Source organism: Pseudophryne corroboree, chromosome 5 (assembly GCF_028390025.1).
Source record: "Pseudophryne corroboree isolate aPseCor3 chromosome 5, aPseCor3.hap2, whole genome shotgun sequence".
Lineage (NCBI taxonomy): Eukaryota > Metazoa > Chordata > Amphibia > Anura > Myobatrachidae > Pseudophryne > Pseudophryne corroboree.
In genome coordinates, this window is record NC_086448.1 from 676,554,717 (window position 1) to 676,568,940 (window position 14,224).

The 14,224-nt window shown below is 50.3% G+C and overlaps 1 protein-coding gene across 1 annotated transcript in view; it reads right to left on the minus strand.

Moving 5' to 3' along the window:
- BPNT2 (3'(2'), 5'-bisphosphate nucleotidase 2) overlaps positions 1-13,674 on the minus strand; it is a 71,356-nt gene extending 57,682 nt beyond the window's left edge. The window contains exon 1 of the mRNA XM_063923753.1: positions 13,047-13,674. Coding sequence (XP_063779823.1) covers positions 13,047-13,397 — 351 coding nt within the window. The 5' untranslated portion in view covers positions 13,398-13,674. The remainder of the gene's footprint in view (positions 1-13,046) is intronic.
- Between the last annotated feature and the right edge of the window lie 550 nt (positions 13,675-14,224).

The following is a 14,224-nucleotide window of genomic DNA, read 5'->3' on the forward strand; positions in this document are numbered from 1 at the left end:
AGGATCTGGCATTCAACGCCATGCCGTCAAACGCAGCCGCGGTAAGTCTTGAAAAAGACAAGGACCCTGCTGAAGCAGGTCCCTTCTCAGAAGTAGAGGTCACGGATCGTCCGTGACCATCTCTTGAAGTTCCGGGTACCAAGTTCTTCTTGGCCAATCCGGAGCCACTAGTCTTACTCCTCTTTGCCGTATAATCCTCAATACCTTTGGTATGAGAGGCAGAGGAGGAAACACATATACCGACTGGTACACCCAAGGTGTTACCAGCTCGTCCACAGCTATTGCCTGCGGATCTCTTGACCTGGCGCAATACCTGTCCAGTGCTTTGTTGAGGCGAGACGCCATCATGTCCACCATTGGTTTTACCCAACGGTTTAATAGCATGTGGAAAACTTCTGGATGAAGTCCCCACTCTCCCGGGTGAAGGTCGTGTCTGCTGAGGAAGTCTGCTTCCCAGTTGTCCACGCCCGGGATGAATACTGCTGACAGTGCTATCACGTGATTCTCCGCCCAGCGAAGGATCCTGGCAGCTTCTGCCATTTCCCTCCTGCTTCTTGTGCCGCCCTGTCTGTTTACATGGGCGACTGCCGTGATGTTGTCCGACTGGATCAACACCGGTCTTCCTTGAAGCAGAGGTTCCGCCTGGCTTAGAGCATTGTAGATTGCTCTTAGTTCCAGAATGCTTATGTGAAGAGACTTTTTCAGGCTCGACCACACTCCCTGGAAATTTCTTCCCTGTGTGACTGCTCCCCAGCCTCTCAGGCTGGCATCCGTGGTCACCAGGATCCAATCCTGTATGCCGAATCTGCGGCCCTCCAATAGATGAGCCTCCTGCAACCACCACAGAAGGGATACCCTTGTCCTCGGCGACAGGGTTATCCGCAGGTGCATCTGAAGATGCGACCCTGACCATTTGTCCAACAGATCCCTTTGCATGGAATCTGCCGAAAGGGATTGCTTCGTAAGAAGCTACCATTTTTTCCCAGGACTCTTGTGCATTGATGTACAGACACCTTTCCTGGTTTTAGGAGGTTCCTGACCAGGTCAGATAACTCCTTGGCTTTTTCTTCGGGAAGAAAAACCTTTTTCTGAACTGTGTCCAGAATCATCCCCAGGAACAGCAGACGAGTTGTCGGCATTAATTGGGATTTTGGAATATTCAGAATCCATCCGTGCTGCTTTAGCACCTCTTGAGATAGTGCTAAACCCATCTCTAGCTGTTCTCTGGACCTTGCCCTTATTAGGAGATCGTCCAAGTATGGGATAATTAATACGCCTTTTCTTCGAAGAAGAAATATTATCTCGGCCATTACCTTTGTAAAGACCCGAGGTGCCGTGGACAAACCAAACGGCAGCGTCTGAAACTGATAGTGACAGTTTTGTACAACGAACCTGAGGTACCCCTGGTGTGAGGGGTAATTGGAACGTGGAGATACGCATCCTTGATGTCCAAGGATACCATAAAGTCCCCTTCTTCCAGGTTCGCTATCACTGCTCTGAGTGACTCCATCTTGAACTTGAACTTCTTTATGTATAGGTTCAAGGACTTCAGATTTAGAATAGGCCTTACCGAGCCATCCGGCTTCGGTACCACAAATAGAGTGGAATAATACCCCTTCCCTTGTTGTAGAAGAGGTACCTTGACTATCACCTGCTGAGAATACAGCTTGTGAATGGCTTCCAAAACCGTCTCCCTTTCTGAGGGGGACGTTGGTAAAGCAGACTTCAGGAAACGGCGAGGTGGCTCTGTCTCTAATTTCAACCTGTACCCCTGAGATATTATCTGCAGGATCCAGGGATTTACCTGCGAGTGAGCCCACTGCGCGCTGTAATTTTTGAGACGACCGCCTACCGCCCCCGAGTCCGCTTGCGAAGCCCCAGCGTCATGCTGAGGCTTTTGTAGAAGCCGGGGAGGGCTTCTGTTCCTGGGAAGGAGCTGCCTGTTGCTGTCTCTTCCCTCGTCCTCTGCCTCGTGGCAGATATGAATAGCCCTTTGCTCTCTTATTTTTAAAGGAACGAAAGGGCTGCGGTTGAAAGGTCGGTGCCTTTTTCTGTTGGGGAGTGACTTGAGGTAGAAAGGTGGATTTCCCGGCCGTAGCCGTGGCCACCAAATCCGATAGACCGACCTCAAATAACTCCTCTACGCATCGCCTGTCCACTGTCGTGTCCATAAAGCTCTTCTGGCCGAAATGGACATAGCACTTACCCGTGATGCCAGTGTGCAGATATCTCTCTGTGCATCACGCATATAAAGAAATGCATCCTTTATTTGTTCTAACGACAGTAAAATATTGTCCCTGTCCAGGGTATCAATATTTTCGATCAGGGACTCTGACCAAACTACCCCAGCACTGCACATCCAGGCAGTCGCAATAGCTGGTCGTAGTATAACACCTGCATGTGTGTATATACCTTTTTGGATATTTTCCATCCTCCTATCTGATGGATCTTTAAGTGCGTCCGTCTCAGGAGAGGATAACGCCACTTGTTTTGATAAGCGTGTTAGCGCTTTGTCCACCCTAGGAGGTGTTTCCCAGCGCTCCCTAACCTCTGGCGGGAAAGGGTATAAAGCCAATAACTTCTTTGAAATTAGCAGTTTTTTATCGGGGCACCCCACGCTTCATCACACACGTCATTTAATTCTTCTGATTCGGTAAAAACTACTGGTAGTTTTTTCACACCCCACATAATACCCTGTTTAGTGGTACCTGTAGTATCAGCTAAATGTAACATCTCCTTTATTGCCAAAATCATATAACGTGTGGCCCTACTGGAAAATACGGTTGATTCGTCACCTTCACCACCGGAATCAGTGCCTGTGTCTGGGTCTGTGTCGACCGACTGAGGCAAGGGACGTTTTACAGCCCCTGACGGTGTTTGAGGCGCCTGGACAGACACTAATTGAGTGTCCGGCCGCCTCATGTCGGCAAACGACTGCTTAAGCGAGTTGACGTTATCCCGTAATTCCACAAATAAAGGCATCCATTCTGGTGTCGACCCCCTAGGAGGTGACATCCTCATATTTGGCAATTGCTCCGCCTCCACACCAATAACGTCCTCATACATGTCGACACACACGTACCGACACACAGCAGACACACAGGGAATGCTCTATACGAAGACAGGACCCACTAGCCCTTTGGGGAGACAGAGGGAGAGTCTGCCAGCACACACCAAAAAGCGCTATATATGACAGGGATAGCCTTATGATTAAGTGCTCCCTTATAGCTGCTTTTATATTAATATATTGCCATTTATTCTGCCCCCCCTCTCTGTTATACCCTGTTTCTGTAGTGCAGTGCAGGGGAGAGACCTGGGAGCCTTCCTGACCAGCGGAGCTGTGACAGAAAATGGCGCCGTGTGCTGAGGAGATAGGCCCCGCCCCTTTTTCGGCGGGCTCGTCTCCCGCTATTTAGTACATTTAGGCAGGGGTAAATATCTCCATATAGCCTCTGGGGCTATATGTGAGGTATTTTTAGCCTTTTTAAAGGTTTTCATTTGCCTCCCAGGGCGCCCCCCCCCAGCGCCCTGCACCCTCAGTGACTGCCGTGTGAAGTGTGCTGAGAGGAAAATGGCGCACAGCTGCAGTGCTGTGCGCTACCTTAAGAAGACTGCAGGAGTCTTCAGCCGCCGATTCTGGACCTCTTCTTGCTTCAGCATCTGTGAGGGGGCCGGCGGCGTGGCTCCGGTGACCATCCAGGCTGTACCTGTGATCGTCCCTCTGGAGCTTCATGTCCAGTAGCCAAGAAGCCAATCCATCCTGCACGCAGGTGAGTTCACTTCTTCTCCCCTCTGTCCCTCGTTGCAGTGATCCTGTTGCCAGCAGGAATCACTGTAAAATAAAAAACCTAAGCTAAACTCTCTAAGCAGCTCTTTATGAGAGCCACCTAGAATTGCACCCTTCTCGGCCGGGCACAAAAATCTAACTGGAGTCTGGAGGAGGGTCATAGGGGGAGGAGCCAGTACACACCACCTGACCTGTAAAAGCTTTACTTTTGTGCCCTGTCTCCTGCGGAGCCGCTATTCCCCATGGTCCTTTCAGGAACCCCAGCATCCACTTAGGACGATAGAGAAAACATGTTTAGGGAGAGATAGATTTGGGTGAGGTGGGTTCAAACTGGTATCTAAATTGCAGTGTAAAAATAAAGCAGCCAGTATTTACCCTGGACAGAAACAATATAACCCACCCAAATCTAATACTCCTTTCACACCGCACAAATAACCTGGTATCGACACGGGTCAGTGTGCGGTGTGAAAGGGCCATGGTCGAATTGCCGGGTCGCCTGACCCGGTAATTCCCAACGGGAATAAAGCAGTGTTATTCCCGGCTTGAATACCTGGTCAGTGGCAGTGTGAACGGGTTCCCGGGTCCATTCACTACATAGAACATAAAGGGGAAAAGGGAGATAGGGTATGCTCTGCACCAGCTGAATAATTAATAATGTCTAGTTGAAAGAGAAGACCCCGATTAATATCCGTCAGTAAATCGATCCCTTGTGGCTGGATGTTCGGGGGTGCAGCCAGAGACAATCAGATTGTACAACAAAGAAGGGAAGGCAAAGAATGTCTCTTTGTTGGCGCACGTGAGAAAATATTAAAATTTTACTTTTAATAGATACATTAAAATTGTCTAAACACGAAATAGAACAGTGCAATACGTCAAATATTACAAAATAATACACAAACTACACAAAGTGAATGAAATAATTAATAAAATAAGAATTTACTCACCGGTAATTCTATTTCTCGTAGTCCGTAGTGGATGCTGGGAACTCCGAAAGGACCAAGGGGAATAGCGGGCTCCGAAGGAGGCTGGGCACTCTAGAAAGATTTAGGACTACCTGGTGTGCACTGGCTCCTCCCACTATGACCCTCCTCCAAGCCTCAGTTAGGACACTGTGCCCGGACGAGCGTACACAATAAGGAAGGATTTTGAATCCCGGGTAAGACTCATACCAGCCACACCAATCACACCGTACAACTCGTGATATGAATCCCAGTTAACAGTATGAAACAACTGAGCCTCTCAACAGATGGCTCAACAATAACCCGATTTAGTTAACAATAACTATGTACAAGTTTTGCAGATAAACCGCACTTGGGATGGGCGCCCAGCATCCACTACGGACTACGAGAAATAGAATTACCGGTGAGTAAATTCTTATTTTCTCTAACGTCCTAGTGGATGCTGGGAACTCCGAAAGGACCATGGGGATTATACCAAAGCTCCCAAACGGGCGGGAGAGTGCGGATGACTCTGCAGCACCGAATGAGAGAACTCCAGGTCCTCCTCAGCCAGGGTATCAAATTTGTAGAATTTTGCAAACGTGTTTGCCCCTGACCAAGTAGCTGCTCGGCAAAGTTGTAAAGTCGAGACCCCTCGGGCAGCCGCCCAAGATGAGCCCACCTTCCTAGTGGAATGGGCATTTACAGATTTTGGCTGTGGCAGGCCTGCCACAGAATGAGCAAGCTGAATTGTACTACAAATCCAGCGAGCAATAGTCTGCTTAGAAGCAGGAGCACCCAGCTTGTTGGGTGCATACAGGATAAACAGCGAGTCAGATTTTCTGACTCCAGCCGTCCTGGAAACATATTTTCAGGGCCCTGACAACGTCTAGCAACTTGGAGTCCTCCAAGTCCCTAGTAGCCGCAGGCACCACAATAGGCTGGTTCAGGTGAAACGCTGACACCACCTTTGGGAGAAATTGGGGACGAGTCCTCAATTCTGCCCTATCCATATGGAAAATCAGATAAGGGCTTTTACATGATAAAGCCGCCAATTCTGACACACGCCTGGCTGAAGCCAAAGCCAATAACATGACCACTTTCCACGTGAGATATTTCAGATCCACGGTTTTTAGTGGCTCAAACCAATGTGATTTTAAGAAACTCAACATCACGTTGAGATCCCAAGGTGCCACAGGAGGCACAAATGGGGGCTGAATATGCAGCACTCCTTTCACAAATGTCTGAACTTCAGGTACTGAAGCTAGTTCTTTTTGAAAGAAAATCGACAGAGCCGAGATCTGTACTTTAATGGAGCCTAGTTTTAGGCCCATATTAACTCCTGCTTGCAGGAAATGCAGAAATCGACCTAGTTGAAATTCCTCTGTTGGGGCCTTTTCGGCCTCACACCATGCAACATACTTCCGCCATATGCGGTGATAATGATTTGCTGTAACCTCTTTTCTAGCTTTAATAAGCGTAGGAATGACTTCCTCCGGAATGCCCTTTTCCTTCAGGATCCGGCGTTCAACCGCCATGCCGTCAAACGCAGCCGCGGTAAGTCTTGGAACAGACAGGGCCCCTGCTGTAGCAGGTCTTGTCTGAGCGGCAGAGACCACGGGTCCTCTGAGATCATCTCTTGAAGTTCCGGGTACCACGCTCTTCTTGGCCAATCCGGAACCACGAGAATTGTGTTTACACCTCGCTTTCTTATTATTCTCAATACCTTTGGTATGAGAGGTAGAGGAGGGAACACATAAACTGACTGGTACACCCACGGTGTCACTAGAGCGTCCACAGCTATCGCCTGAGGGTCTCTTGACCTGGCGCAATACCTCTCTAGTTTTTTGTTTAGGCGGGACGCCATCATGTCCACCTGTGGACGACCCCACTGATTTACAATCATTTGGAAGACTTCTGGATGAAGTCCCCACTCTCCCGGGTGGAGGTCGTGCCTGCTGAGAAAGTCTGCTTCCCAGTTGTCCACTCCCGGGATGTACACTGCTGACAGTGCTAGTACATGATTTTCCGCCCATCGGAGAATCCTTGTGGCTTCTGCCATTGCCATCCTGCTTCTTGTGCCACCCTGTCGATTCACATGGGCGACTGCCGTGATGTTGTCTGACTGGATCAGCACCGGCTGGTGTAGGAGCAGGGATTTTGCTTGACTTAGGGCATTGTAAATGGCCCTTAGTTCCAGAATATTTATGTGAAGGGAAGTCTCCTGACTTGACCATAGTCCTTGGAAGTTTCTTCCCTTTGTGACTGCCCCCCAGCCTCGTAGGCTGGCATCCGTGGTCACCAGGACCCAGTCCTGTATGCCGAATCTGCGGCCCTCCAAAAGATGAGCACTCTGCAGCCACCACAGAAGAGACACCCTGGTTCTTGGGGACAGGGTTATCAGGCGATGCATCTGAAGATGCGATCCGGACCACTTGTCCAACAGGTCCCACTGAAAAATCCTGGCATGGAACCTGCCGAATGGAATTGCTTCGTAAGAAGCTACCATCTTTCCCAGGACCCGCGTGCAGTGATGCACCGATACCTGTTTTGGTTTTAGGAGGTCTCTGACTAGAGAAGACAACTCCCTGGCTTTCTCCTCCGGGAGAAACACTTTTTTCTGGACTGTGTCCAGAATCATTCCCAGGAACATTAGACGTGTCGTCGGGACCAGCTGTGACTTTGGGATATTCAGAATCCAGCCGTGCTGGCGCAGCACTTCCTGAGATAGTGCTACTCCCACTAACAACTGTTCCTTGGATCGTGCCTTTATTAGGAGATCGTCCAAGTATGGGATAATTAAAACTCCCTTTTTTCGAAGGAGTATCATCATTTCCGCCATAACCTTGGTAAATACCCTCGGTGCCGTGGAGAGTCCAAACGGCAGCGTCTGGAATTGGTAATGGCAATCCTGTACCACAAATCTGAGGTACTCCTGGTGAGGATGGTAAATGGGGACATGCAGGTAAGCATCCTTGATGTCCAGGGATACCATGTAATCCCCCTCCTCCAGGCTTGCAATAACCGCCCTGAGCGATTCCATCTTGAACTTGAATTTTTTTATGTATATTATTATTACATTTTATTTATAGGGCGCCACAAGTGTTTCGCAGCGCCGTACAAAGGACAGTACAGGGAGACAAAACTTAGCATAACAATAAATAACAAAAATGGAGTGCAGGTAACAAAGAGCAACACAATTCTCAAAACATAATACAGCTTAGATGTAAGTAGCGAAGGAGTAATCATTGTACTACTTGGGGCTGGCGGCCATAGATAGAGATGAGCCTTTACCAGCAGGAGAGAAAGCAGGTAAAGATGGTCGCTGAGTGAAATGTGTCAAGAAGAGGGTTTAGACAAGAGGAAAGAGGGCCCTGCTCTGAAGAGCTAACAATCTAGTGGGGAGGGGCAACAGACAGATGACATGAGGTGCAAGCAGGTAAGCCTGATGGTGGTATGCGAGCAAAGCAGAGATGTCAAAGGCATGGGGCAGGGGGATGGAGGAGCAACCTAAGGACTAGGTTATGCATTGGAGGGGTACGCTTTGATGAATAGGTGGGTTTTCAATGCCCGTTTGAAGCTTTGCAAGGTCGGGGAGAGTCTAATGGAGCGGGGGAGCGCATTCCAATGAAGGGGTGCAGCACGGGCAAAATCCTGAACTCGTGCATGGGAAGCAGTGACCAAGGCAGAGGAGAGGCGACGGTCATCAGCCGACCGTAGTGGGCGGGAGGGAGTATGAAGGGAGAGGAGGTTGGAGATGTAGGGAGCAGTGGAATTAGAGATGGCCTTGTATGTGAGGGTGAGGAGTTTGAAGAGGATTCTGTAGGGGAATGGGAGCCAGTGTAGATTTTGTTGAAGGGGAGTGGCAGAAGTGGTGCGGCGGGAGAGGAAGATGAGCCTAGCTGCAGAGTTGAGGACAGATTGGAGGGGAGCGATGTGGGAGCAAGTGAGGCCAGTGAGGAGCGCATTGCAGTAGTCAAGTCGTGAGATGACCAGTGAGTGGATGATTAGTTTAGTTGCACTCTGGGAGAGAAATGGCCTGATGCGAGCAATGTTGCGTAGCTGGAACCGACAAGATTGCGCCAGAGCTTGGATGTAGGGTGCAAAGGAGAGGGAGGAGTCAAGAGTGACGCCCAGGCAGCGGAGTTGGGGAACGGGGGAGATGATAGTGTTGTCAACAGTGATAGAGATGTTTGTAGGGGGTGTTGCTCTGGCTTGGGGAAAGATAATAAGTTCAGTTTTATCCATGTTGAGCTTCAGAGAGCGCTCAGACATCCAGGAGGAGATGGCAGAGAGGCAGCTGTATATGTTCAAGGATTTCAAATTTAAAATGGGTCTCACCGAACCGTCCGGTTTCGGCACCACAAATAGTGTGGAATAGTAACCCCGGCCTTGTTGAAGTAGGGGTACCTTGATTATCACCTGCTGGGAATACAGCTTGTGAATCGCTGCTAGCACCGCCTCCCTGTCTGAGGGAGCAATCGGCAAGGCAGATTTTAGGAACCGGTGGGGTGGAGCCGCCTCGAATTCTAGCTTGTACCCCTGAGATACTATTTGAAGGATCCAGGGATCCACCTGTGAGCGAGCCCACTGATCGCTGAAATTCATGAGGCGGGCCCCCACCGTACCTGGCTCCGCCTGTGGAGCCCCACCGTCATGCGGCGGACTTGGAAGAGGAAGCGGGGGAGGACTTTTGCTCCTGGGAACCTGCTGTTTGTTGCAGCCTTTTTCCCCTACCTCTGCCTCTAGAGAGAAAAGACCCTCCTTTTCCCCGCTTGTTTTTCTGGGTCCGAAAGGACTGAACCTGATAAAATGGCGCCTTCTTAGGCTGTGAGGGGACATGGGGTAAAAATGCTGACTTCCCAGACGTTGCTGTGGAAACTAGGTCGGAGAGACCATCCCCAAATAATTCCTCCCCCTTATAAGGCAAAACTTCCATGTGCCTTTTGGAATCTGCATCTCCAGTCCACTGGCGAGTCCATAAGCATCTCCTAGCAGAGATGGACAATGCACTTATTTTAGATGCCAGCCGGCAGACTTCCCTCTGTGCATCTCTCATATATAAGACTGAGTCTTTGATATGGTCAATTGTTAGCAGAATCGTCTCTGTCTAGTGTGTCAATATTTTCTGACAGTTTATCCGACCACGCAGCGGCAGCACTGCACATCCATGCTGACGCAATAGCTGGTCTAAGTATAATGCCTGAGTGTGTATATACAGACTTCAGGATCGCCTCCTGCTTTCTATCAGCAGGTTCCTTAAGGGCGGCCGTATCCTGAGACGGTAGTGCCACCTTTTTAGACAAACGTGTGAGCGCTTTATCCACTCTAGGAGGTGTTTCCCAACGTAACCTATCCTCTGGCGGGAAAGGGAACGCCATTAGTACCTTCTTAGGAATTACCAATTTCTTATCAGGGGAAGCCCACGCTTCTTCACACACTTCATTTAATTCATCTGACGGGGGAAAAAACTACAGGTAGTTTTTTCTCCCCAAACATAATACCCTTTTTTGTGGTACCTGGATGTAAATCAGAGATATTTAACACCTCTTTCATTGCCTCAATCATGCAGTGAATGGCCTTAATGGGCATTAAATTTGACTCCTCGTCGTCGACACTGGTGTCAGTATCCGTGTCGACATCTACTTGTGCCATCTGAGATAGCGGGCGTTTCAGAGCCCCTGAAGACTTTTGAGACACCTGGACAGGCACGAGCTGAGAACTCGGCTGTCCCGCAGTCGGCGTGTCGTCAAATTTCTTATGTAATGAGTCTATACGTGCACTCATTTCCTTCCATAAGCACATCCACTCAGGTGTCTGCCCCCCAGGGGGTGACATCCCTTCTAAAGGCATCTGCTCCACCTCCACCTCATTATCCTCATCAAACATGTCGACACAGCCGTACCGACACACTCCACACACACAGGGAATGCTCAATATAGTGGACAGGACCCACAAAAGCCCTTTGGGGGGACAGAGTGAGAGTATGCCAGCACACACCAGAGCGCTATATAAGGCAGGGACTAACTGAGTTATGTCCCTTATAGCTGCTTTTTAATATAAACTATATACTGCGCCAAATTAAATGCCCCCCCTCTCTCTTTTTTACCCTTTTCTGTAGAGTAGTCTGCAGGGGAGAGCCAGGGAGCTTCCTTCCAGCGGAACTGTGAGGGAAAAATGGTGCCCAGTGTGCTGAGGGAGATAGCTCCGCCCCTTTTCCGCGGCCTATTCTCCCGCTTTTTTATGGAATCTGGCAGGGGTATTTACCTCATATATAGCCCCTGGGGCTATATATTGAGGTATTTTTGCCAGCCAAGGTGTTTTTATTGCTGCCTCAGGGCGCCCCCCCCCCCCAGCGCCCTGCACCCTCAGTGACCGGAGTGTGAAGTGTGAGAGGAGCAATGGCGCACAGCTGCAGTGCTGTGCGCTACCTTGGTGAAGACTGATGTCTTCATGCCGCCGATTTTCCGGACCATCCTCTTGCTTCTGGCTCTGTAAGGGGGACGGCGGCGCGGCTCCGGGACCGAACATCAAGGCTGGGCCTGCGGTCGATCCCTCTGGAGCTAATGGTGTCCAGTAGCCTAAGAAGCCCAATCCGGCTGCAAGCAGGCGAGATCGCTTCTTCTCCCCTTAGTCCCTCGCTGCAGTGAGCCTGTTGCCAGCAGGTCTCACTGAAAATAATAAACCTAAGACTATCTTTCTTCTAAGAGCTCAGGAGAGCCCCTAGTGTGCATCCAACCTCGGCCGGGCACAAAATCTAACTGAGGCTTGGAGGAGGGTCATAGTGGGAGGAGCCAGTGCACACCAGGTAGTCCTAAATCTTTCTAGAGTGCCCAGCCTCCTTCGGAGCCCGCTATTCCCCTTGGTCCTTTCGGAGTTCCCAGCATCCACTAGGACGTTAGAGAAAGTGAATTTTAAAACCAAGGCTCACTACCTGTGTTGTGTCTTATTTTTATATACCGGTATGTTTAATTGTATCTTATTGCAGATCTGAGTGCTCTGGGATGACTATCTAGTACTCTAAATATAATATATTGGTCAATCTATTTGATTGAGTATCTAGATAGTTGTCCTATCAATATCCAGAGATTATAATGCTAAGGGCTGAATTATAACTACATAGGGAGAGGCGGCACAGAGATGAGCTCATCTTCCAGTCTGGGTCCGCCCCCCCGACGCTTTAGCAACCAACCAGGCAAATTGATGGGTCAGGAAGCCTGCCGTTAGGGTCCAATGCTGGATCCCACCCGGGAAGGACCCGTTTCCAATTCCCGGGTGGGATCCAGCATTGGCGATTTGAAAGGGGTATTGCTCTCTCTGCACATGTTATATCTGTCCCCCTGCAGTGCACATGGTTTTGCCCATTAGCTAACAAATTTGCTGCTGCGATCAGATCTGAATTAGGACCAATGTATGTACACTCACCTTGGGGATATAGGACACATTGTATGTACACTCACCGCAGAGATACAGGAGACATGTATAGATAGTCCTCGCAGAAATACAGGACACATGTACACATGTATGGACACTCACCGCGGGGATACGGGAGACGTGTACGGACACTCACCGCGGGGATACGGGAGACGTGTACGGACACTCACCGCGGGGATACGGGAGACGTGTACGGACACTCACCGCGGGGATACGGGAGACGTGTACGGACACTCACCACGGGGAGACGGGAGACGTGTACGGACACTCACCACGGGGAGACGTGTACGGACACTCACCGCGGGGATACGGGAGACGTGTACGGACACTCACTGCGGGAATACGGGAGACGCGTATGGACACCTACCACGGGGATACGGGAGGTGTGCACAGACACTCAAAGCGGGTATACGGGAGGTGTGTACAGACACTCACCGCGGAGATATAGGAGACGTGTACTGACACTCACCGCGGGAATACGGGAGACGCGTATGGACACCTACCGCGGGGATACGGGAGGTGTGTACAGACACTCAAAGCGGGTATACGGGAGGTGTGTACAGACACTCACCGCGGAGATATAGGAGACGTGTATGGACACTCACCGCGGGGATACAGGAGACGCATATGGACACTCACCGCGGGGATACAGGAAACATACGTGTATAGACACTCACCGCTGGGATACAGGAAACATGTATAGAGTATAGACACACCACCTGGATACAGGAGACGTATATGGACGTATATGGTGGTATAGGAGATATATATGGACACACCGCGGAGGTATAGGAGACGTGTATGGTCACACCGTGGGGATACAGGAGACATATGTACACATACTGCATGGAGACATTTGGAGATGTAACATGTATGCACACACTCACTTGGACCCCGGGGAAGGTGTTCTTGAGGAGATAGTACATCTTCCTGTTGGAGAGCAGATCCCCCCGGGTCATCTTGTCATCCGCCCCCTCCCTAGTCTTCCCCTTCAGGTTCTCGTTCAGCTTGTTGCTCTCCCGCACCGTCTTCACCTCCACGCCGCCCAGCTTTGCAGCCTGCACCGACACCGCAAGCAGCTCCCGCAGGTCCACGGCGCTATCCGCCCGCTCCCCCAGCAGGAAGGAGGGGAACCGCCAAGTCAGGACCCCGGAGTACACGTGATAGAGCACCCCGAGCCCGAGCAAGCAGAACACCCCGATCCCCAGCGGGGACAGGCGGATGCCCATAGGCGCCATGTCGCAGCGGAGAGAGGAGCTGGCTGGTAGGACAGTGACGGAGGAGCAGCGGCTCAGTGTCTCATCGTACACCGCATGCCAGCTGCTGCCTCCGGCCCGTCCTGAGCCTGCGCTCTGCTGCTACAGCGGCAGCCTGGGTCCCTCCGCGCACTACATCCGGGTCGGGAGAGGGAGGAGAGGCGGCTCCCTCACTGGCTGCAGGGGCGGCTTGGTGACATACCAGCACTACCCTAGCCTTCGGCAAATGTGTGCTGTCTGTGTGGCAGACGGTGAATATGCAGAGCCTAGTCTATAGACTAGCCGGAGCCTCTTATCAGGAGGTCTATTTACGAAACCTTGGATGAAGATAAAGTACCAAAAAATCAGTTTCTGCCTTGCTACAGGCTGTGTTTGAAAAATTATAGGAACTGATTGGTCAGTACTTTATCTTTCTTTACTTTATCTCTCTCCAAGACTTAGTAAATAGACCCCATGGTGCAGTGGCGTAAGTTCGTCCCAGTCGAGCAACGTTTCAGTGCCTTTATATAGAGCGGCATTTTCATCAGAATAAAAAAAGTAACAATCTTTTACCTTATAAAAGGGAAGACACCACGTGAAGCGCCAATCTGCAATGGGACTGTTACCCAGCCGGCGGCAAGGCATACGTGGCGTCATCACGGTGCGCTGCAAACGGAGCACCGTCAGATGCATGTTCATGTGACCATCACCATAGAGATATTAATTATTTAGGTATAAATAAATGTACAATATATATTTAGGTATATAGGAGAGCGCAGTAGCAAAATGTCCCGCCACTCCACTAAAACAAACAACTTCCATGGTGTCCT